This window comes from Rhineura floridana, chromosome 4 (genome assembly GCF_030035675.1).
Source record: "Rhineura floridana isolate rRhiFlo1 chromosome 4, rRhiFlo1.hap2, whole genome shotgun sequence".
Lineage (NCBI taxonomy): Eukaryota > Metazoa > Chordata > Lepidosauria > Squamata > Rhineuridae > Rhineura > Rhineura floridana.
In genome coordinates this window covers 6,816,248-6,841,928 of record NC_084483.1, presented here as the reverse complement: position 1 = coordinate 6,841,928, position 25,681 = coordinate 6,816,248, and the positions used below count along the sequence as shown (strand labels likewise).

General features: G+C 43.1%; 1 protein-coding gene across 2 annotated transcripts in view; it reads left to right on the top strand.

Moving 5' to 3' along the window:
* Positions 1 to 24,000, top strand: part of MCM3 (minichromosome maintenance complex component 3) — a 37,114-nt gene extending 13,114 nt beyond the window's left edge. For both annotated transcript variants that reach the window (XM_061622312.1, XM_061622314.1), the window contains 10 exons: positions 687 to 818; positions 1,645 to 1,853; positions 4,122 to 4,296; positions 10,376 to 10,502; positions 11,679 to 11,829; positions 12,659 to 12,799; positions 16,224 to 16,327; positions 16,874 to 16,965; positions 21,809 to 21,881; positions 22,684 to 24,000. In XM_061622312.1, coding sequence (XP_061478296.1) covers positions 687 to 818; positions 1,645 to 1,853; positions 4,122 to 4,296; positions 10,376 to 10,502; positions 11,679 to 11,829; positions 12,659 to 12,799; positions 16,224 to 16,327; positions 16,874 to 16,965; positions 21,809 to 21,881; positions 22,684 to 22,882 — 1,403 coding nt within the window. In that variant the 3' untranslated portion in view covers positions 22,883 to 24,000. The remainder of the gene's footprint in view (positions 1 to 686; positions 819 to 1,644; positions 1,854 to 4,121; positions 4,297 to 10,375; positions 10,503 to 11,678; positions 11,830 to 12,658; positions 12,800 to 16,223; positions 16,328 to 16,873; positions 16,966 to 21,808; positions 21,882 to 22,683) is intronic.
* The last annotated feature ends 1,681 nt before the right edge of the window (positions 24,001 to 25,681 follow it).

Sequence of the window (25,681 nt, the reverse complement as noted above, 5' to 3'; positions counted from 1 at the left end):
CACTTGGGCAACAAATCTTGGGAACTTATAATTAAAAGTTCCAAAGGCTGGATGCTAATTCTCAACAACCTCATCAATCACACCTGTCATTATGATCATGTTCTTGGTTGTTAAGCACCTTTTTTGAAGTTTATACCAACTTAATTGGTTGCATGTAGTTTGAACCAGCTTAATTGGCTGGAAGGTCAGGTTCTCAACCCTTATCAATGTTTAGGAATATTTTTGCAGATGAGACAACAACATCAACTATCCACCCCAACAGATAAGGCCTTCTCCCAAACTTCAAGGATGTTGTCTTGAACAGGTGGCTGCTTTTAAGAAAACACCTAATTAAGCTAACAAGCTTACAATCTCTTTGGGAAAATAGCCAATTAAGCCTCATACAGGCTTACAATCTCCTAAAAGGTCTGGCTGCTAAATTCACAGAGAGTCAGAAAATCGGACATGAAGAAACAATTGTCACAGGTCATCTTATCTCCTCTCCAATATTACAGGGTCAATTTCCCATATAACTGCAAACCTCTGTGTCTTTGCCTGCCCCACACCTGACATCATATATGATGACAAGTATAGGGTAGGTGGGTGTGGCTTGGCTAAAACAGCCTTGTAGACCAAACAAGAAAACTTGGTGAGAGCTGGAGGTTCTGCACCTCTGTACTATAGCGTGTCAGTCTTTTCTATTTCAGGTGACCCTTCTGTTGCAAAGTCTCAGTTGCTACGTTACGTGCTGTGTACAGCTCCAAGGGCAATCCCCACTACCGGCAGGGGCTCTTCTGGAGTTGGTCTGACTGCTGCCGTCACTACAGATCAAGAAACCGGTAAGGAGCAGGCTAACTCGGCAAGGGGAACAGTCACTGCAATGGGAAACACAAGTTGATGACTGCCTCTCTGAAGCTGAGATAGTCTGTGTTCTTGTGTTGCATTTGGAAGCTGAGTGGCAGGGAGCGAAGCTGGAGACCTCAATGGAGCGTAGAGCAGTGTTGCTTTATAGGGCTCAACAGATTGTTTTGAATTGGGTTATATTTCTTGATCTGCCACTAGCCTGCTGGTTACTACTTGTTTGGGTTTCTTCATATCCCTTGCTCTAAATTGGGTGTATATTTTAAACCTTTCTAACACTTGCAAATCTATGAATTAAAATATTTGAAGTTGGCAGCCTATGTATGTTGAGCAGAAATGACTGGCAAACTAGCAATATTGTTCCTAGCTGAATTCCAGAAGTAAGCTATGTCAAGAAGCTGCACAGATTATTGGCATCTCTCTAGCTGGAAATAGGCCTCTCGGAGTTAATTCTGCTAAACATAGGTGTGTCTTTTGCAGTTAGAACAACTCTGTGCTCTGCCACTGATCTGCTTTGTCAGCAGACTCAGGTTAATGTGAGCTGTTTAGCATAGCACTTTTGCTCACTTGGCAATCAATGCTCAAGTTGCAGATGGTGGGTGTTATAAATGTTTATGTTGGCTGTGTGCATCCAGTTGCATCTGGTCAGATAAAAATGAGTTTAAACTGCTCTAACTCTTCTGTAGGACATGTTAAGTAACAATGCTGGGACAATGTCTGGTTTTCATGAAGATACTGCCGCTTAAAGAAGTGTTTGAAGGTGCTGGTTCAAACAAATGTGTACTATAATTTTTCTGTCTTCAGGAGAGCGTTGTCTGGAAGCAGGTGCCATGGTCTTGGCTGACCGGGGTGTGGTATGCATTGATGAATTTGATAAGATGTCTGATATTGATCGCACAGCTATCCATGAGGTGATGGAGCAAGGTCGTGTTACCATTGCCAAAGCAGGCATTCAGGCCCAGCTCAATGCTCGCTGCAGTGTCCTGGCAGCTGCCAATCCAGTGTATGGAAGGGTGAGTACTTGAGAAGGTTTGCTCAGGTAAACCTCATGATGAAGTTATTGACTTCGCAGACTTCTGCTTTCTTTTTGATTGCTTTAAATAGTTGGTTTTGTTACCCACCTTGTGTCACCTCAGCTCAAAAAGTTGTGACATCTTGAATATAGGGAGACTCTTATTCAAGTGGCCATATTCATTCTCACATACTATGGATTTGAAGCCCAGCACAGTGTCAGGTGGAATTCTCTAGTGCTCATCTGCATGTTACGCTGTGTACAGTGATTGGCAACCTGCTAGCGTGTGTCCTGTCTCAACCCCAAGCCATTTTTTAAAAAAATATTTAATTAATTTCTATCCTGCCCTTCCTCCCAAAGTTGCATCATAAAATATCAGAGCAGTATACAGAAAACCAAAACGAATTATAAAATATACACCAGAAATAATTGTAACAGCGTTACAACTTTTATGCAGGTAAGTTATTTTCAAACCATGCTCCAGAGTTCTTAGGATTCACTGGAAGCTTATTAACCATTCCTCAGTGTGAAGATCAGTAATGGCAGGTGAGCTTCTTTGAAATACACCTCGCCCACTGCTACCGATCATCCACATTTTACTGTTGAGGGTCCTCTAGGGCAGAGGTAGATTAGTAATCTGCAGCAGGTTGGCAGGAAGAGTTTCTTACACCCAATTGTTTAACAATAGCAGCAACAACTTGGTTGTTTCAGCGGGCATACAAGTCTCCTAGATAATTTTAGTTTACAGTGTATAGATGTAGGTTGGTGGATTATAATTGTTTTATATGTTAAAACTGTATTATATGTTGTATTTTTAATTATGTACGCCACCTAGAGTGGCCGTTCATTTGGCCAGATAGGCGGCCTAAAAATAAAATTTTATTATTATTATTATTATAACAACAAGCTTTTACTTTTTCTCAGTTGAGTTGCTGAAAACAAGAAAACTTGGAGCAGGGAAGAGTCAGGATGGATTTTTATGATGATGATCAAATCCTTAATCTGTAGTAACTTGGGTAGGAATGTATACATGTATAAACAGGAAATATATACATGTGTAAACAAGTAATGCAAGGGTGCTGCAATAGGAAATTGGCTCAACCCTGAACCACGATTTTGCACCTGGCTCTGCTCATCCCAGTCACTATCTTTTATCTGGCTCCAGTTGGTGGGTCATGAGGTTCTAGTAAAAAAACTAAGTTAATTCCACTAGCCTGAAATCAGCTCGTTGCTACTTTAGGAGGCATTCTTGGGAGCAACATTAAGCCTTGAAAGGCCTGTCCAGCACCCTACACGAACTAATTCTGTGCTCTAGAACACTTCCAAAAAACCCCTCTGTAATGCATAAGGGTCCCATGGTAGTAAAGTTGATATGGAAAGGGTTATGTGAAGCACATGGTCTAGAACTTTCCATATGAGTTGAAACCATTATATTGTGAGATTACCTGCAATGAGAGAGCCAGTGTGGGGTGGCTAAGGTGTTGGACTGCGACCTGGGAGGCCAGGGTTCGAATCCCCACACAGCCATGAAGCTCACTGGGTGACCTTGGGCCAGTCACTGCCTCTCAGCCTCAGAGGAAGGCAATGGTAAACCCCCTCTGAATACAGCTTACCATGAAAACCCTATTCATAGGGTCGCCCTAAATTGGGATCGACTTGAAGGCAGTACATCATCACCTGCAATGAATGGCGTTTGCCGGCAGACCCAGGAAGTTCACGATGTAATGACTTATAAACATACTGCCAGTTGTACTTAAAAAAAATTATTTAATCAAATTATAGCCTGCACAATGCAAGATTTCAAGATGCTAATTGAATATTTTAAAAATTAAAAGTACAACAATACGTAAAATGGAATTGTACCAGGCAAAGAATTAAGACATGTGACTGTGGTGCTGCTCCCAAAATAGGCTTTTAAAATGGTGGTAGTCTTGTCAAGTAGGCCAGAGTCATCACAACAGTTTCTTGGATGTTTGGTTTTACGTTTTTGCTTGACCTTATTTGAAAGTGGAATTCTCTGATGTGATATAGCAGGTGGAAGAGACGCACAAGGAAAAGTGCGTAGTAAGCTTTGGCTGACGTTCCTTCACATTTTCCGTACTAAAAAACAGTATCATGTTACATATGAGTAGCAAGATTTGTTTCTTTGTTTCAGAAAAAAATGTTGGGTCCCCGTCTTTTCCATTGTAGGCCTTATTCTCACTTCAGGGATAAGACCACCGAAAAGTCGCAGGCTAAATGTACCATTTTCTTTTGTACATATTTACAGTATGACCAGTACAAAACTCCCATGGAAAATATTGGCCTTCAGGACTCATTGCTATCCCGATTTGATTTGTTGTTCATTGTCTTGGATCAAATGGATCCAGAGCAAGATCGGGAGATCTCAGACCATGTCTTACGGATGCATCGCTACAGAGCAGCGGATGAACAAGATGGGGATGGTAAGTCTCTCTTCCCAAGACCCTATCTGAAAATCTTATGTGATAAATGGAGAATTAATCAAAATGTCACACAAGGCCCTACCTTTCTTAAAACGATTATAGGGACCCACCTATTCTGCCACTGAGTTCTGCCACTGCTACACTTCCTGTTCTGGATGATGGAATGGTTGTGCTCTGTTGTCTATGTTACTGGACTGCTACTCCTAAAATGAGAGAGACATTTTTTCACCCCAAATAGTAGGAAGCCAGGCTGGAATTTCAGGGGAAAATAGAACTTTTGCATGTGAAGGGGAGAAATACTGGAAGACTTTTACACTACCAGAAGTGAAGGAACAGCAGTTGTGGAAATAAAGGCCTGGTTTCATTTCAGCTGTAATAAAAGGAAACATTTGTAATTGAATAGGAGCTTAGGAACTTCACTGCCTGGGCACAAGACAAAAGCTGCAAAGCATATTTAGCAGTTCTGTTGAAAGGCAATGGTTTTAGTAAAGCTTGCATACAGTAGAAGTGTGGCTGTCTAACTAGAGTAAATTGGGGTTCCAACACTGTGGTCTGTGGACCTCCAGTGGTCCACAAGCATCGTTCAGGTCGTCCACGTGTGCACGAGAAGAACGCGCAATGTCAGTTCTCTGGAACTGAAATTGTAATACAATAAAATACAATATAAGAAATAAAAGAACCAATACAAAGATATCTAAATGGTCTACTAAGACCCTCAGCGATTTTCAGGTGCTTCATGGAAGGTTTGGAAGCCCCTGTAGTAAATAATAGGTTGTTATCTAATATTCGGCAAGAGTAGACCTATTGGAATCAATGGGCTTAACTCACAGGTTTGGTCTGGGCAAGGATTTGTTGGATATCACCCCAAAGCTGTTTTCTTTTGAATATTTATATTCATATTTGCATAATGAAAAAATACAAACAATCAGTGAAAATAATACAAACAGAGGTATAAAAAAGCCCAAAAGAGATTTTCCTTTGGTAGATTAATCTTTGTTAGTTGCTTATTATTATTATTATTACTATTATTATTTAGATTTATATCCTGCTCCGAGTAGGAGTCCAGGGTGGCACACAAAAACACTAAAAACACTCCAAAACATCATAATAATGAACTTTAAAATATGTTAAAACAAAAAAGCTTTAAAAACATCTTTTTATTAAAAAAGCTTAAAAATGTATTAAAAAGCAATTCCAACACAAATGCAGACTGGGATAAGGTCTCTACTTAAAAGGCTTGTTGAAAGAAGAAGGTCTTCAGTAGGCGCCTAAAAGATAACAGAGGTGGCACCTGTCTAATATTGAAGGGGAGGGAATTCCAAATTCCACTACACTAAAGGTCTGCTTCCTGTGTTGTGTGGAACAAACCTTCTGATAAGATGGTATCTGCAGGAGGCCCCCACCTGCAGAGTGCAGTGATCTACTGGGTATATAAGGGGTAAGACGGTCTTTCAGGTATCCTGGGCCCAAGCTGTATAGGGTTTGTAAAAAAAAACCAGCACCTTGAAATTTGCCTAGTAGCTAATAGGCAGCCAGTGCAATTCATTCAGCAGTGGGGTGACATGCTGGCAATACCCTGCCCCACTGAGTAGTCTTGCTGTCACATTTTTCACAAACTGCAGCTTCCAGTCCAGCCTCAAGTGCAGCCCCACATAGAGTGCATTACATTAACCCAGTCTGGAGGTTACCAATGCATGGACAACAGTGGTCAGGCTATCCTGGTCCAGAAACGGCTGCAGCTGTCTTAACAGCTGAAGCTGGTAAAAAGTACTCCTAGCCATTGAAGTCACCTGAGCCTCTAGTGACAAAGATGGATCCAGGAGCACACCTAGACTATGGACTTGCTCTTTCAGAGGGAGTACAACCCCATCCAAAGCAGGTAACTGACCAATTACCTGAACTCACCACCATTCCACAGCTCCATCTTTCTAGTATTCAGTCACTTTATTGGCTCTCATCCAGCCCACCACTGAGTCCAGGCACCAGTCCAAGGCTTGCACGGCCTCTCCCGATTCAGATGTTACCAAGAAATAGAGCTGGATATCGTTGGTGTACTGCTGACACCTCACCCCAGATATCCTGATGATCACTCCCAAGTGCTTCATATAGATGCTAAACAGCATGCAGGACAAGATGGTACTCTGCAGCACCCCACAGCACAACTGCCAAGGGGCCGACAGACAATCACCCAATGCTGTTCTCTGAAAACATCCCTGGATGTAAAACAGTGCCTCCAATAGCCATCTCACCAAGTTTGCCCAGAAGGATACCATGGTCAATGGTATGAAAAGCCACCGAGAGATCAAGTAAGAATAACAAGGTCACACTCCCATGTCCTTCTCACAATAGAGGTTATTTATTCATCAGGGTGATCAAGGCTGAGTCAGTCCCATAACCAGGCCTGAACCCAGACTAGAATGGGTCAATATAATCTGTTTCATCCAAGAGTACTTGCAATTGCAGCTCCACAACCCTTCTGATCAGCTTCCCTAAGAAGGGGGCATTTGTGATTGGCCGGTGGTTGTCACAAAGCAATGGGTCCAGGGTGGGCTTCTTCAGGAGCTATTGGATCACCGCCTCTTTCAGGGCAGCTGGAACCACTCCCTCCTGCAATGGTACGTTGATCACACCCTGGATCCACTAAGTCAACCCCCCTTGGCAAGCTTTAACAAGCCAAGAAGGGCAAGAATCGAGAGGATGTGATGGTGTCAGCATGTACACAGAAAGCATCGAGGACTACCCTTCTGGGCTCCTCCAATACCACAGCCAAGACGGCCTCTGTCAGCTTGGTCAGAGAAGCTGCCAGGCAGCAGGGTGGTTGGTACACCAGCAGCAACCCTAGTTTACTGTCTCCTTGACCCGACACCAAGTGCAGGCCCTTACAGCCAGCTCCAAGACAGAATGGTTTCCTGGTGACAGAGATGGAGGTTCCTCCTCCCCCCATCCCTGCAGCCTCTGCTGATGTTGCACCAAGTATCCAGATGGGCAAAGCTGGGTCAGATCACCTCCTCCCAGCTCACCCACCCAGGGTGATGCACACCTAACCATCCCCTTCATCCATGATCAGATTGTGGATGAGTGTGGTCTTATTGTGTACCGATCTGGCGTTAAACAACAGCACACAATAGGTCAGTGGGCACAGCAGATGAGCAGTGAGGAACCCGTCCATGAGAGGAGTGGAAGAGAGGAACAAGCCTTGCCCTCATCTTCTGTGGTAGTTCACCATCGCCCTCTACCCATGATCACTGAAATTCGGGTGGCATCACCCATGTTACTCCTTACTAAGATTCCTCTTAAACACCTGATATGGACCCAACATGAGCCCACCAACAAAACCTACCTGAACCAGTTAGCCCAATAGGCCTCTGTGAGAATTGGGAACAGTCAGACCCACTCAGTATCTTTCACACAGGGCACATCTATCCCCCCCCATCTCACACCCAAGGAGGGCTAGCCTTCTGCCAGTTGCAGACTCTCACTCTGAAGGCATCTGGCAATTTTCTCCTATTGTTCAGTTCACTGTACAGGCTCTCACCCTGCACAGGAACTAGACATGCACCATACGCCTTCCCCTCTTCCAATCTCCTTTAGATTGGTTTTTTAAAAAAAAAATAGCGGGGGTAGTATCCTCACCCTTGAGGATCCCTAAGGTGGTGACCCTGCCAAGGACAACTGGGCTTTTATGCCCCCTGACCCAGCCAGGAGCTGATGCAAGAGGCTGCAAGATTGACTGCAGCCTCTCTCTGGAGTCAGGGTCAGGCAGGGGGTCCCAGTCCTTGCAGCACTTACCTGGGACCTCAGCTATCTCAGGAGACAGCAACCCAGAGGTTTGAGCAAGCAAGCACCCAAGTACTCTGCTACTCACTTCCAGGGCAGGTGTTCTCCAGTCCCCCAGTGCTGTTAGTTAAACTAATGTTAGTTGATCGAGTCCTTCCACAAGCAGCCAATGGGTAAGTCAGTGGTTTTGGAGGTAAAAGGTTTTTACAAATGAAATAAAGATGAACCATGTCACTTCAAAGTAACTTATTTGTCCTCTGGCAGTTTTTAGTGAGTTTTTCTGCCAATGCTATTTGCCAGACATTGATATCGCCGCAAAGTTTTCACTTTAGACTTTAAGGTTATCATAATATTGTAAGGCCTGTTTGATAATGCACTTAAAAAAATTTCTTGGCTACCTCAGGCCTAGCCGCAATGACATTCATTGCTCTCATACCTCTTCATATTCTTAACTAATCAGCTTGGATGGCTTCTAAAAAGATTAAGACGTATTTATGGAGAATTTATGGTGATAACTACATGGAACCTCCTTGTTCAGGGGCAGTGTACCTTTGAATGCCGTTTGCTGGGGATGGAAAAACAGGACAAAGCCATCACCTTTACAGCTTCCTCAGCTTCCGGTGGTTTCAGGCTGGGTGTTGTCAGAATGGGAGAGTTGGATTCAATGGACACTTGCTCTGGTCCAGCAAGGCTGTTCTTGATTAGTACTTACCTATGCTTACTATAGTTAAGACACTGAGTTGCATATATTATGGTACAAGATATGAGCAGACTTGCATTATCTGGTTGTTCATTCTGTTGATTCAAAACACAGTCAATCATATGAGAAGCCTGAGTATGTATAAATGCAGCAGAAGGCAAAAGCGATGAGGATTTAAAAAGAATACTGAGCTTAAAAGGAATAACAGAGCTAGTTCACAATTCTTTTCAGAGATGGAGAGATGGGCTTAGTGAAAGTTGACCTTATTAAAACAGTCCTTTTACAAGTGGCATTGGCTTCAGAAAATGAACAGCCCAAATCTTCCTGCAACTCTTTTTGTTGCAATTGTTTAGAAAAGAGGAGAAAGAGACAGGGGGCAGGGGTAACTAAAATGTAAATGTACTGCCTTCAAGTCGATTCCGACTTACGGCGACCCTATGAAGAGGGTTTTCATGAGGCTGAGAGGCAGTGACTGGCCCAAGGTCACCCAGTGTGCTTCATGGCTGTGTGGGGATTCGAACCCTGGTCTCCCAGATCGTAGTCCAGCACCTTAACCACTACACCACACTAGGGAAAAGATAATGTGGTGGTTTCAGTCACACCTACTTTCCTTACTAGAGACGGGAGGTTTGACAGCTGCTGCTCCTCTCATCCCGCAGGGCAGCTACACCAACTAATATTCCCTCTTCTGAATACCTGCATATAAGCACAACCATATGTAGGTGCATCTCTGCACCCTATAATCAGCAGGGGAGCCCCTGTTGGTGGTGCCACCACTGGGGGTTGGGGTTGACCTGTGCCTGGGTCTTCTCAGTGATGGTTCCTCATTTGTGGAATGCCCTCCCTAGTGCGGTGCACCAGTCTCTTTCATTAACTTTTAGGAGAAAATTTAAAACATTCCTGTTTACCCAGGCATTTGATGGCTGAAAGACTTGTTGCTGGCCACCCTGAAATTATCAGTTGTTGAGAGCAGATGATTGTTTTTAGGGGTTTTTAACTGTTTTTAGAAATTTGTTTCAACCTGTTTTAATATTGACATGTTTGTTGTCCTGGGTTCCTTTGGTGGAAGGGTGGGATATAAATGCAATAATAAATACAGGAATGGTGTAGCTGAGCACACAGTGCATGCATAGTCAGTCAGTGAACTTCATTGCTTGAGCCATAGGCCATTGTAAGTACAGAACAAAACTGAAGGATAAGATTGTCACCATAAAACTACTTAAGTCATGTAAGCTACACAAAGGCAAAAGGACTAACCTTAATATTACGCTGCATTATTTAAAATCCATTAAAATTTAACTGCTTCAAAAGTTAAGAATCAGTAAGAAAGCTTAAATATTTGATGACAGGAATGTTAGAGCAGTGTCTGTGTTGAGAGGCCTATATACATGCCGAAAAAGGCACCATTTAGTCTCTAATGTTTACTTGCCAATAATGAACTAAATCTTGCTTTGCTAGTCAGAATTTGTTTTAAAAAATGGAGATATTCAGGAAACTATCATGTGAAAGTGCATGTTCTTGTGCTTGTTACTGTATGGATATAGTATAATTGAATATGTCCTAGAGATGTCTCCAAGCAACAATCTTCCCTTACGTTTCCAGCCATGACTTTAGGTAGCACAGTTGAGCTGCTGGCCACTGAAGATCCCGCCTTTGCGGAGGAGGAAGATCAGGAGCTGCAGGTGTACGAAAAGCACAATGAACTACTGCATGGGCCTAAGAGGCGGAAGTAAGTGCTTCCCTCAATTTCCTTCTTGCAGATTGTTACTCTCTCTTAAGGGTGCTCAATGTGCATAGTTTTAAAATTATGTAGAAACGTGCATCGATATCTATCCTCAAGGGCTCTCTTGTATACTCCCAACATTTTTTTACTCTCAGGATGCGAAGTTTTGCTAAAAAAAAGTAACAGAAGCCTTGCTGGATCAGGCCAGAGGTCCTGCTCTTGCATTCCTTTACTGGTGAACCCTATGTCTCCAGAGGTTCACAAGCAGGAAATTGAAGGCAGTGCCCCACCCTTGTTTGCCTGCCTCTCATCCTGGGGATTCCATTTAGCTATAGAACCAATGCATCCTCCACAAATTTGTCTATTCCTCCTTTTGAAGCTATCTAAGCCTGTGACTATCACTGCATGGGGTAGCAGTGAATTTCTTCATTGTGTATGTTGTGAAATACTTCAGTCTGCTGGATCTATTGCCTGTAGTATTAAGAGACAGGAGAACTGACTCCAGCATTTATGACTTTATAAACTCTTAATTGTATTCCCACTCCATTAGTAGTTATTTTTTTTTCAAACTAAAATTCCTCAATAAACTTTTGTTTTTCCTCATAGAGAAAATTTCTCCGTGCCCCCCATCTTCTTCTATGTTGGTGATCCCCTGCTACTTGCATGGCAGTTCTGGGAGTTGAAGGTAATGGGAATGACCCAGAAAGGCACACATGCCTCTCTGGATCATTTGCTTCCACCAAAATCCTGGATGCAAAAAGCAGTTTGTGGATGTGAGACTGCGTTCACACTTCCCCTTAAAGCAACTTAGACTAATAGGTTTTGGGGACCGTAAGGAGCATCTTGGGAGTTCTGTGAAAGTGTATATTTATTTCACTTCAGATGGTCCTGCAGTGTGAGCATGGGTGCCTGTGATCCTGGCCCGTACGTCCTGTCCAATACAAATTCTACCTTTTTGCTGGCATACAGAACAGGACATTACCTATTTTGTTAGATTACATTGTGGGGGCAGGGGGGACAATTGCAAAGGGTTTCACTGGCATTAATTTTCATTTTTTTTACATCTGTCTATGGTTAGGGCCGTATCTATTCAGCACCAAAGTGTTAAGACATGATACACTGGAGGGTGGGACATGGTTTGAATTGCTTACACAACTTGATCACTTTGTGTTTGTCAAACAGAGAGAAGATAGTTAGCGTGGAGTTCATGAGGAAATACATTCATTTTGCCAAGATGCTCAAGCCAGTCTTGACTGAGGAGGCAGCAGCCTTCATCGCACAGGAATATTCTTCTCTTCGCAGTCAGGACCAGATCAGCTCTGATGTAGCTAGGGTGAGTAGTGAGCTGGCCTTTTGCCTGCAAAAAAACACGGGAAATACGGATTGGCTTCGTGAAGGGGTGTGTGTGTGTCTGTGCACGTGTCAGGAGAACTTTTCCTAGAAAGCCTCATTTTCCTTTATGGACAACGTCTCCTTAAAGTTTGAAAGGAGGATCTTCTCCTTCCATGGAGAACAAGACACTTGAGGGGTACAACACTTTAGGGCTACAACACTGCTTAATCATAGGGTCCATGCAGATGAAGATCATCCACTGCAGTGTTCGCTACCTTTGTGTCCTGTTCATTATGGATGTGGGCCAATAGCTTATTTGCATTCCTAACTAATCTATGAGTAGAGCCTCTAGTCTAGGAATCGAATCCAGTTGTCTTTAAAATACTCTTCTGCTGACCTTAAATTCCAGCTACAAGGAGTATGCTGGTATCAGTAGGTACTATGTGTGATCTGCATGCATTTGGTTTTCATATTTTCTTGTCCTTTTCAAAGGCCATGTGCTGTCTCCTGCCTAGATTAGTGTCTGCATGTGTGTCTGACATTTTCTGTTCACGCTGTGGAAGATTACTACAAAAGCATATAGTGCTATCATATGCTTGCTGTTTCTGTTGACAGCTTCGTAAGCATGGTAGTCTCCATCCTTCATTATAGCAAAAGAGCCTTGTGGGCTTCTCTTTATTTATTATTAAATTTATATCCTGCCATTCCTCCCAGAAGGAGCCCAGAGTGGCACTGCTATGCTTTTATTCTCTAAATGATTTCCTGAAACTGGAACAATCTCCCTCTTATGATCATTCAGCCACTGAAGGATAAAATCTGTTATTTTCCAGACTTCCCCTATAACAGCCCGTACACTGGAGACACTGATCAGACTCTCAACTGCACATGCTAAAGCCAGGATGAGCAAAACAGTCGACAAGCAGGATGCCAAAGCTGCTTTAGAGCTGGTGCAGTTTGCCTATTTCAAAAAGGTGCGTAAACAGGAGTTGCATTGTCAGTTTTCATAACAAAGTTTGCATCTAACTTGGGGCAAGTATTTGGTAGCAGATTGCTTGTATTTTTGAATGGTGCAAACGACAGCTGTTATTTATGTTTATCATACCCTTCCTCCCGAAAGGAGGCCAGAGTGGCAAACAAGTGGTAAAACAATAAAAATATCTTAAAGATAATTCCAGTATAGATGCAGACTGAGATAAAGGTATCTAGTTAAAAGGTCTTTTGAAAGAGGAAGATCTTCAGTAGGTGCTGAAAAGACAACAGAGACGGTGCCTGTCATATATTTAAGAGGAGGGAATTCCAAAGGGTAGGTGCCACAACACTCAAGGTCTGAGTCCTATGTTGTGCAGAACAGACCTGATGAGATGGTATCTACTGGAGGCCCTCACCTGCAGAACGTAGTGATCAACTGGATAGATAAGATATGAGATAATCTTTCAGGTATCCTGTTCCCAAATTGTATAGGCCTTTATACAGTAAAACCAACACCTTGAACTTAGCTAACTAGCAGCCAGTGCAATTCTTTCAGCTGCAGGATAACATGTGGGTGATATCCTGCCCCACTGAGCAATCAAGCTGCAGCATTTTGCACCAGCTACAGTTTCTGGACCAACCTCAAGGGTAGCCTCACATTGAGTGCATTACAGTGATCTAGCCTGGAGGTTACCAGTGCGTGGACAACAGTGATCAGGCTATCTCTGATAAAAGGCACTCCTAGCCACAGAGGTCACCTGGGCCTCTAGCAACAAAGATAGATCCAGGAGCACCCTCAGACTATGAACTTGTTCTTTCAGAGGGAGTATGACCTCATCCAAAGTAGGCAATTCACCAATTATCCAGACTTGGGAATCACCTACCCTTGATGCTTCTGTCTTGCCCAGGATTCAGAGTCAGTTTGTTGACCTGCATCCAGCCCATCACCAAGTCCAGGCACCAGTCCAGGGCTTGCAAGGTTTCTCCCAGTTCAGATATTACTGAGAAATAGAGATGAGAATTGGCAGTGTACTGCTGACACCTCATCCGAGATCTCCTAATGACTGCTTCCAACAGCTTCATATAGATGTTAAGCAGTATTGGAGACAAGAAGGTACCCTCCGACACCCCACAGCACAACTGCCATGGGGCCGAAAGACAATCATCCAATGTTATTCTTTGAAATTGATCCTGAAGATAGGATTGGAACCACTGTAAAACAGTGCTTCCGATATTCATGTCGCTGTCTGCTCAAAAAGATACCATGGTCAATGGCATCAAAAGCCACTAAGAGGTCAAGTCAGAATGAGAGGGATGCACTTCCCCTTCTTTCTCCCAATAAAGCTTATCCATGAGGGTGACCAAGGCTGATTCAGCCCCATAACCAGCCTGAATCCAGATTGAAATGGGTTAAGATAAAACTGTTTAATCCAAAAGTACTTGCAATTGTTGCTCCACAACCCTCTTGATCACCTTCCTTAAAAAGAGAGTATTTGCCACCAGGCAGTTGTTACAATCCAATGGGTCCAGGGTGGGCTTTTCCAGGAGCGGTTCGGCTCACCACCTTTTTCAGGGCTGCTAGGACCGCTTCCTCCTGCAAAGATTGTTGACCACATCCTGGATCTACCTGGTCATACCCCTTGACAAGCTTTAGTAAGCCACAAGGGCGAGAAGACACACTGCTGACCGCATCATCACAAGCACCTTGTGTATGTCATCAGGCTTCATCAATTAAAATATTTTTACCTGAAAATGCTTCCAGAATGGCTTCCGGTGATCATAACAAGGTGGTCCTTGCCTTCATACTCACAAACAGCAGATGAGGATGTCGCCTTTTTTCTTCTCCACTGTCAGAGGCTACCTAGGAGCAAGTTACATTTCTCCCACTTGCTTCAGAGATGGTGGTTATGTGGATGAATTCGCTTGATCCTTTTCAATGGGAGGAGTCTTCCACAGTTCCAATTCTGCTTGATTTGAACTAACAGAGCTCCAGTGCTTCATACTGATGTACAGACTCTGCTGGGACTGAAAGAGGTGAAAATTACCAACCTGAATTGTATTACTGCTTTCAGTAAACCTGTAACGTGCCCTTCACTGCAGAAATCCTTAATGGCTTACACATTGCTGCACAAATGCTGCCAGATTGGGCAGGGAAACTCCTGCACTCTTCTGAGAGCACGGCTGGTCCCAGGAACCAAAACTATTGCTACTGTGCTAAAGCTTCTCTCTGACAATGGCTCCTGCTGTGGCACAGCTGTACTGTGCCAGGGAACTTGCATTACTTGGCTTCTGGCAAGGGTAGAGGCAGGACCAATTACTAGTCCTGCCGAAGGGCAATTTGTTCTTCTGCTGGAGCAATCCTTGAATGGATGGATGCAGATAACTATTTACCACATAGTGATGTACAGCACTGTTTGTAGGACTACTTCATAAGGCAGTTGTAGCCCTACCAAGAGATGAGGAGAATCTTGCCGTTCCCCTCCTTCCTCAGCTTCTGAGCAAGTGCATGTGGGTAGTAAACTCTTGCCTCCACTTGGCGTGTTTGATATCTTGACGCTCATCAGCAATCCTGCATATAAAGGGTAAGAATGAAAAACAAAGAGAGGGATGCAGAGCTGCAGGTGAGATGAACAGAAGAGATGGACGAGGCTGCTCCCTCTCCCCCAAACTCCTTGAACTCTAGGTGGCGTTGGGAGAGCCGTAGTCTTGAAATTCTGGAGAGTAAAAACAATCCTGAGCTAGATGGACCAGTGATCTGACTTGGTGTAAGACGGCTTCCTTCATGTACACGAACCTGCCTCTCCATACTTGAACATTAACTGGTAGACCCTCAGCTTCACTCCATGTCGTTAACAGCAAGTTGGAGCCAACAGAGGTTGTAGTAGCCACACCGGTGATGAGTCCTTGCTTCTCTTGCAAGTGTTCCTATGGATCTTTTGAGTGAGATGGTGGTTGTACTTCTTGAGACAGGTGTAGGGGGTGTAGTCTGGGCACTCCTGAATTATTATGGAACATTTCACAGGTGCAGGTGGCCAGCTGATTGTTTATTTATACTTGGTAAATGGATCTCTTTGTCCAGCCAGCAGCAGTTCAGCTGCACCCAAGCAAAGGGTGGCTGAAGATGTATCTTAACAGACCCGATCTATGCTCTAATGGCTACATAGGTTTGGTCCAATGAGCACATAGCTTCCCTCAGTTGTGTTACTGTTCACATTATGTCTCCTAAAGCTAAAGTGTTGAGTGACTTGTTTCTTTGGAGGCTGTAACTTAAGGCTTAAAGCCACCCAAGATTCCCTTTCCTGCTGTAAAATGTTCCCATTGCTAACGGGCTCTTCTACTTTGAGACTCATCCTCTCCTCGGCTCCTGAGCAAATGGCTGATTGGCTGTCCCACTTACGGATTATTTTGACTTCTCTCATTTCAAAGGTTCTGGAAAAAGAAAGGAAGCGAAAGAAGCAGGCTGAGGATGGTTCAGACCTGGAAACAGATGGTGAAGTTGCACAGCAAGGTGGAAAGAAAGAGAAGAAGAGGTAAGTGAAGAAATAAATAAATAAACAGTATAAAGTGAGACCAAATGATATTTTTTTAAAGGAAGAAATTCTTGCTTGGGCAGTAGATGGCAGAACTGCACACTTATCTTTAATGTGTAAATGGATCTTCATCCCATTACATCCATCTGTCCTGCTGGTGGCTCACTCGGTGAGCCGTTTCCAGGCAGTTACATGCAGCTCACCTTGGAATCTGCCCAGGTAATCTGGGTCCCATTGTGTGTTTTTACATAACACCTGAGCTGTGTGTGACTCGGCACAATAATGCAGAAACTCAATTTCTGCCTCCCATTGCCTCTCGCTACCCGTTTTACCCTCCTTTTCAGTCTAGGGTGGGGAGGTGGAAGACAAATGAAAGAAGGACAGGTACAATGAGTTATTTTCCACAAAATACTTTCCATATTGTGCAGCGAGTTTTTACATTTTTAACCCCCCCCTTTCATGTACAAATGTACACACTACAGGTAGCCTTTACTAGCAACTTTTGTATGGTGAAAACATTGTTATTAAATTTCTGTTCTTCTGTAGAAGAAAGACACGTTCTAATGATCAGGAACCTATGGAAGAGGAAACCTATGATCCCTATGATTTCAGTGATGCTGAAGAGGAAATGCCAGGAGGTGAGCAATTTCTTTCCAGTCTTCCTCAGTAGAATGGGTTCAGGCAAAAAGTATTATTATTATTATTATTATTATTATTATTATTATTAGTAGTAGTAGTAGTAGTAGTAGTAGTAGTAGTAGTAGTAGTAGTAGTAGTAGTAGTAGTAGTAGTAGTAGTAGTAGTAGTAGTAGTAGTAGTAGTAGTAGTAGTAGTAGTAGTAGTAGTAGTAGTAGTAGTAGTAGTAACGCTCTTTGATTTTCATACAGTAGCACAGTGGAATCTGCCCAGAAGGAATTCATGCATGCAGTTGGTTGCAAAAGCACTTCAAATCTGGCACGGTTATTAGAAGTGTGATGGCTTTGGAGCTGCTTAGCATGAACTAGCAGACTTCCATGCAGAACTCTCCAAATTATGAAAAACTGCTTTTCTCTTTTGCCATTCCAGAATGTACTAGTTGGGTAATACTCATATACCCAGTATCTGTTTCCCCAATACATGCAAACCATTTGATTTAACTTTGTCCTTGTTTCTTAAAAACCACTGTTCTGTGACTTGAAAATGCTTTGGAGGAGCAGGAATAACTTGGCTATGATAACAATATTCATGAAAAACAAAAGGGCATGTAACAGTGCAATCCTACACTGCTTTAGTTGTAGGTCTTGGTTTTATGCCTTCCCACTAAACCACACTGGCTTCCTCATTTATAAATGTATAAAAAAAAATTCTAGAGAGGTGGCTGTGGTGGTCTGTTGTAGCAAAAACAACGAAGTCTGGTGGTAACTTAAAGAATATTCACTAATAGGCAAAAAACCTTGCGGTTTAAGAATGTACTTATAGCCAACAGATATTTCTATCAAACTTTAAAAAGCAGGGAAATTGGGCAGCTATAGTGAATGCACCAGGGGAGCAGGAGACCTGACCTCCTCTCTGAGATATTGTACTGCCTATCATGAACCTGTCTTAAACCGGACACGGTTTGTCCCAGGACTCAACTCCCAAACCTAGGGTAATTGATCCTGGCAACAACTCTGCAAGGTAGGTAGACTACCACTCTGAGTCAAGGGGAAACCAAGAAACCAGAATTAAACCTGCCAAGGATTCCAAAAGATAAGAGCCAAAAGAGCACTCCTTGCCTTGGAGCCTTAGGCAAATAAGCCAATACACGGTAGTCTGTGGCCAAGTAGCTAAGGTACCAGATTCAGAGACAATTTCCTCCTGCAATGAACACACTGGTAAATAAGAAGTAGCTTTATTAAATATAAGTGCACAGTTAACGGCACTAAAATGGTTCCTTAAAACCCCCACCTAAAGGACTAGGTGAAATACAGAGAGTTCTATCACAAAACAAAACAAGAAAAACAACTAACCTATTCTATACTTACAGAAGAGATAATGGTTGTATGGTCCCACATTTCCTCAGAGATGCATAGCTTGGGTACCAGATAGAATTGGAACCCCTACAGGTATCCACTTACAGGCAAAATGGAATCCAGGGGAACAAAGGCTAAAGATTTCACTCCTATACTTATGGAAAAGTCCCTAGTAACAGTCCAGAACTAATTAGCCAATCAGGGGGCTTTCTCATGATGCAATGCTTCTTCAAGTCTTTGCGCCTAACTGGCATGTCCTCTGCAGCCATTCCCAGGCCAGGCTGACCTTGAGTACCAGGCCCTTAGCTGATAATCATGTGTTCTCACTCAGGCCTCCTAATTAGCTTCAGCTAGGAAACGAAACTGCAAAATCATTGCTCACTCACAAAGGCCCCATTTTAGACAAGATGAAATCCCACAGTTCTTTTCACAAGAGCCATATTACATTCAAGCTTTCTTGACACTGCCCTATAAATTTGTAAAAATGCAAACACAATTTGGGTTGGTCTTTCACAGTCCAATCCACTTCCTGTGTACCTTGGAAGAATTTGGTAACGTGCCTCTGAGCATATGGTGAGTGGGGGCAACACCTGCCATCTCCAAAGATGGAGAATTACATTTTTGTATGTTGGTGTTCTTCTTACTTTGCTTCTTTCCTGTGTTACTACTGTTTCTACAGAGAAGCTAACCTAGAAAATTATATTGCTCTCATTATTCATGCTAGAAATCTGTCACATTTATTTTTATTAATTTCAAAGCCTTTTTATTGGTCAGTGTCATACGATGGTGAAGACAGCCTTTTGTGTTTCAAACTGGAGGTTATGTTCTATTTCGGGTGCATTGACAGTTGAATCTGAAACTGCAGTTTGATGTAAAACCAGACTGATTACAATATGTTGCTACTTAAGCAATGACTCTATCTATTGCAAAAACACTTGGCCTGCCCAAGATGCATGTTTTCAGCCTGCTATGTTTAAACCACTCCACTTAAGGACAGGTGGACATGGTCAATTAAAAACATAGACCACACCTAGAATTTTGCTAGAATATATTTCACCTCCCACTGTTTTATCTTGTGCAAACTGGGACACTCCTCATGTCCATTGGAAACTATTTTGCAGAATAGTCAGTGTCATTATTCCACAATAGTGTTTGGAATTTTTTTAGTGTTGTAAAGTGTTGCTGTACTTCACATGTTCACAGAAACAGAAGCAAAAGAGAATGAAACTTGACTAAAATTGCAAAGTTAATCAAATATTTGAACTATATCAACTGTTTTAATATTGTTGCTTCCTCCCTGCTAAAACAAGATCAGCACAGCACATGTCTTTTTTCTGTTATTTGGGCTGATTGCAGGTGTTGCCAGCACTCCCCATATGCTCAGAGGCACATCTTAGCAAATTCTTCCAAGCTACACAAGAAGTGAATTGGACTGTGAAAGACCAATCCAAATTGTGTTTGCATTTTGACGAATTTGTAGGGCAGTACAATATCTCAGAGAGGAGGTCAGGTTTCCTGCTCCCCTGGTGCATTCACTATAGCTGTCTAATTTCCCTGCCTTTTAAAGTTTGATAGAAATATCTGTTGGCTTATAGGTATGTTCTTAAATCGCAAGTGTTTTTTGCCTGTTAGTGAATTTCTCTGCTTTTTTAATCTGGGAGGTAAGAAATGTGATCCTGTGCAAGTTTGCTGAGAATGGATTGTCCATTTGCATGCTTACTGAGTTCAGTGGGATTTAGTCCCCTGCAGTCATGCTTAGGATAGGTGAAACTGACCATGTGGGGGGGAGGAGAAGAGGGAGGGAGGACTGGAGGGGAGGGGAGGAGGAAGAAGGAAGAGGGAGGGGGGAAGGGAGGAGGAGGAAGGGTGAGGAGAGGGGAAGGAAGGGAAAAGCAGGTCTGATCATTTGCATGCTTATTGAGTTCAATGGGATTTACTGCCATGCGGTCATGCTTAAGATAGGTAAAACTGACCAGGGAGGAGGAGTGGATTGGAAGGGAATGGGGAAGGAAGGGCAAAGGCAGGGGAGGGATGGGGCAAAAGGGAGATGATGGGAGGAGGAAAGGTGGGCAGGTTTGCATGCTTATTGAGTTCAATGGGATTTACTCCCATGCAATCATGCTGAGTATAGGTAAAACTGATCGAGGGGGAGGGGGAAGTGGATTGGAAAGAGTTGGGAAGGGGGAAGGATGCGGCAAGGGGAAGGAGATAGGAGGAGGGGAAGGCAGCCTTGATCATTTGCATGCTTTTTGAGTTCAGTGGGGTTTACTCCTGTGCAATCATGCTTTAGAATAGGTGAAACTGACCTAGGGGAGGATGAGGGCAGGAAGTGGAGGGAGGATGGGGGGAGGCAAGGAGATTGGGTGGGTGGGCACTGGCCAGAGGAGAAGCCCCTCTCCTTTCCAAAAGGAAAGATTGTGAATAGTGGCATTCTTTTTCTGCATTTTCCCCACCTTTTCATTGTACAGCAGGCACATGCAGTCTCCCACCCAAATTTAAACCAAAGCTGTCCCTGGCCACATCCACACCAGACCTTTATTTCAGTTTAGACAGTCCTGCTTCCCCCAAAGAATCCTAGGAAGTTTAGTTCATGAAGGGTGCTGAGAGTTGCTAGGAGAGGCCCTGTTCCCCTCACAGACCTTCAGTATGAGTGTCTGACTGTTAAACCAGTCTGGGCACTGGAGCTCTGTCAGTGGAACAGGAGTCTCCTCTCAGCAGCCTTCACAAACTACACTTCCCAGGATTCTTTGGGGGAAGGCCATGACTGTCTAAACTGAAATAAAGGTCTGGCTTGGGTGTGGCCCCTTAATTAGCCAAGCCAAGCAGCTGTGAGTCTGGCTTTTAGAACACTTGACTGTTGGTTCTTACTGAGCATGCCCGGGCTTATGAGTGTAATGCTAAATTTCTTAAATTAATTAAAAATCAGCTGGGCATTTTTTAAAACTTTTAAACTGCAGAAGATGAAGGTCAGAGTATGGGGCATGGTCATTAATGGGATTACAGGTACTCTGTGAACATGGCTGAGTTTTAATGTCAACAAATTATGAGAACTCTGACAGAAAAAAGTCCGAAAGGGTCTGGTTTTCTCTCTCTCTCTTTTTACACTTTGAACTCTTGATTCTCTCTGACTGTTTTGTATATTGCCATGAAAATTTAGAGGGTTGCTAAGCAAGTGTTTCTGGGTTCAGGACTGTAAATTTTGTAAGTTTATTTTTAAAATGAGCTGATGGTAAGCATCAGAATGGCATGAGGGGGGTATTTTCAATTTAACATTACAAAAAATCCATGCTGGCTATAGTATTCAGTAACTCTTTTGGCTGTATAATATTATGGCAATAAACCTGTTGTGAATTAATAACTAATTAGATATATCTGATGAAGTAGACTCCAGTCCATAATACACCAAAGTTTGTTGGCAAATACTGGCATTGCCTTCCCCTATTTTGTGGCACCGTCAAGATTAACTCCATCTCTCCTTAATATTTTTTAGTCCAGGCACACACTCCCAAGACTCCTGAACCTTCAGGTGCTGGAGAAACTCAATCAAAGTTGACTGAAACCAGGTGGGTAGTGTGCAAAGAAATACTATAGGACAGAGTTTAATTGCATGTAGGCTCAGGCACTCATCTGTGATCCATGGGTTTTTGTAGACTTACAAGTCTCTGATGGTGGTTCCCTTTGAAAATGTGATAATTTAAACAAATAAAACAAAGCAGGCCATGTTTATTCTGACTCTTGATTTTTAAACTCATACATCAGTATCATATTTCAGAGACTAGCAGTGCAATCTTAAGTTTGTCTACTCAGAAGTTAGTCTTACTGAATTCAGCGGGGCTTGCTCCTGGGTAAGCTTGCATTTCAGCCTTATTCTGTTTTTTTACTAGTTGAGCAGAGTGATTTTACAATATAACTGGGGACTGTCATGTTCCTGAAATATATTCAAATTGTGCTTGTCACATATGACTAAAGTATGCAAATCAGCAGCATCCCTTTTGGTTCATTGTTGGGTTTCCCTGTTGACCAAGTAAGGGATTTCCCCATCTTCCTCCCTGAGTTTCATTACCCTGAAGGAGCAAACTATTCAGCCACTACTTCACTCTGGTCTGTATTCTTTCAGTTAAAGATGGATAGAGACCATAGAAGTAGGTGCTGTCGTTTCCCACTGTAAAAACACAGTGGCACATTGTAGCTGCCCTCTCTGCCTGTTTTTCTCTGTCTCTGCCAGGCATGAGATGGGACAGACAGAACTCAGGCACAGTTCTGTAAAAGTATCTTATCTGCTTTCTGGCCTGAGAACCAAGCTGAGGAATGTTGGCCAAATCATACTAGTTTACTGCTTGTTTGTTTTTTGTCCTACGTGCGTAGGTTGAAAGCGTTCAAGGCTGCCCTTTTGGAGGTGTTCAGAGCTGGTCATGCACAGTCTGTGGGTTTGAAGAGTCTAATGGAGGCCATCAACCAAGACAACCCAAACCCTTTCTCATCTGCTGAAGTCAAGGTAGCATTGGAACAGATGCAGGATGATAACCAGATCATGATGTCGGATGACATAATTTTCCTGATCTGAATGGACACCTAGAAAGTAGAGTTTCCTTTGGCTCCTTAGTATGGAGAGGTTGTTTTTTGGCATCTTCATAGGAACCATCTAGAAAGCTTGGCTTGCCTGACCTCAGTCTAGATCAGAAGAATGTTGACTTCAGCTTGGAGCAATCAATGTGAGGAAGGTTAGAACTGGTACCCACATTATGTAACACGGTGGTACATTTGCTTTTTTTCCCTGTTGCAAGGAAGAAAACATTTACTTTCAAAAGTACTTAATACCCATCTTCTTGTAGTTTGTTAGGAATAACAGGTATGTCCTAAATAAACCAATAGAGGGAACACTGGAAGAAACATCAGTGCAAAGGTCCTGTAGTTCAATATAGAGGTTGACACAGCACAGTGGTGCAATTCCAAGCTATCACTTTGCTTCAACACCTCAGTGAATTGTAGCCTAGCACATCGGCAGTTTTTATTATATAATTGCACATATTCCATTACTTGATAATAGACTTTAATAAATTAACCCAAATGTGGTTGTAATGTTAATGAGGCTATTTAAATATATTTACAACCAAAGATAGCACTGCAAATATTATGATTAGAATATGCTCACTGTGTATTCATGCATAGCTCCTTCCCATTATGTATGCTTTGCCATTTGGAACAATGAGTCTTAAATCTTGGGTAAGTCATGTTGATGTTATGTAATGTTAAAGATGTGCTTTTCCCAGGAGTTGCTTTAGTTACTGGAATATAGTAGCTAAAGAACATATTGGAAGCTTTATCTTGTGTACAACTAGAGAACATTACTTCTCTATCATGCCCCAGTGATGTCATTAAGAGTCTATCTATGTGTCTCCCTCATAAGACAAACGTGATGCTATCTGTAATTGCAAAGTGATAGGAACTAGGAAGGCTAAGGAAGATCTTTTTGGCTGTTTTTATTCTGTCTCGGGTCTTTTACCTTATCCTTTTTTCTAATATGAGAGGGTTGCAGTTGGAATTAAGAGAGAACATTTGTAGGAATATTGTAAGTCCTTTCCTTTTTTAATTATATCAAGATTGCAAAAAAATGCGGCTGTCTAGGTTTGTGTACATTGCTCGTTCCAATACAGAATAAATGGAGTTCATTTTTCAAGCAAATTGCTTAGTAGTGTGTCTCTTTCTATGAATCATCTGTTAATTTGTCCGTTCAGAAATGTCTAAAGCAATGGTTCCCAACCTTTGAGTACAGGACCCCCTTTATAAGCTGAAAAGCATTTGTGAACACCCCCACCCCACTAAGTTTTAGCCATTGTTAATTGAAAAAATGGTGCATGGCAAAATCACATCTCCAAATATCCCTTTGTGTTGTTTTCTTAATGCAAAGGTCCAATTAAATTGGTATCCCCCCCCCACATAGTCTGAAGATGTGCAGTCCTGTCTCCAAACACCAGTTGTTTACAGTGTTGGACTAAGATCCAGGTTCAAGTCCCCACCCAGCCATGAAGCCCACTGGGTGCCCTTGGGTCAGACAGTCTCCCAGCCTTACACCAACAGGGTTGGTGCAAGGATAAAATGTAATTGGGGGGGGGTCTATGTGCATCACCTTGAGCAACTTGGAGGAAAGGTGGGATATAAATGCAATAAGTAAATAAATACATTTCAGCTGCAGTATGTGGACCTCAGCCAATCTGCTGAGCTTTTTAAAAATAGTAATAATAGTAATAAAGGAGCAGCAATGTGGTAGTGGTGGGGATGCTAGATTGTGAATACAGTATTGAGTAGGGGTTAGTGCTTTTAGGCCTCGGGATGATGATCAGAACTGATGACTTGGTTAGCATGCACTTGGGGAAAGAGTGGAGCAGAAGACAGATCAGTGCACGCACGCAAACACACCTGCCCCTCCTGCAAGCTTCTGCAGGCATGCGTGCATTTGGGCATGTGGGAGGGGGGAAGCCCTCAACTGCTGCAGCATCTTGGAGAGAGAGATAGGGGGGGCAGAGTGTAGGTGGAAGAGGGGACACTGGCATACACACAGCCTCAGAGATGGGGAGCAAGCAAGTCCTGAGGTTCCGCACCGTTGCTTGGCTCTGTCTGGGCAGAAAGGTGAGAACTGAGCGGCTTTGCAAAGAACAATAACTTTTAAAAGGAGATGGCAGTGAATCGGGAGCCAAGAAATGCAGGCAGCATGGCTGCCAGTAAGGAAGGAGGAAAGCGGCCTTTCCTTGCAGCCTTGCTTCTTTTTACTTCACGAAAAGCCCTCTTGTTCTGAGTAAGGGCGTCATCAGCAGCGGCCGTGGGAGGAGATGGGAGTCAGTGATAGTAATCCCCTCTTCTTCCTGGTAGCTCCACCCCCAGCCTCCTTTGGTGGCTGCCACATGTTTTACAGGCAGATGCCTGCCCTCGGTGTGCCTGAAAGACACTCTGGCGCTTCCACAGAAGTCCTCCCTCTCATTTGGAACCAGGGGGAGGTGTCGTCTGCAGCGGCAGTGGGGAGCAGACAGTGTCCAGAGAGTAAAAAATAATTCATTTATTGTTCGTGGTCCCCTCTGGATTACTTTGGGCCCTCCTGGGGGTCACGGCCCCCAGGTTAGGAACTACTGGTCTGAAGATTTGATGAGCAATTCTTTTAGGAGGGCAGTAAGTCTATTCCAGTATTGAGCCCACAGTATTGTGGCAGCCAGTAATAAATTGTTACAAGAAGTCTGCAATGCACACAATATCATTTTCTAGAACATCAGTGCAGTCTTTGAATCAAGATTCAAATCCCCATTATCAAAACAAAAAACCTGAAGCATGAAACCAATATATTTGAAAAGGCATACTACGTCAAAATAATAAT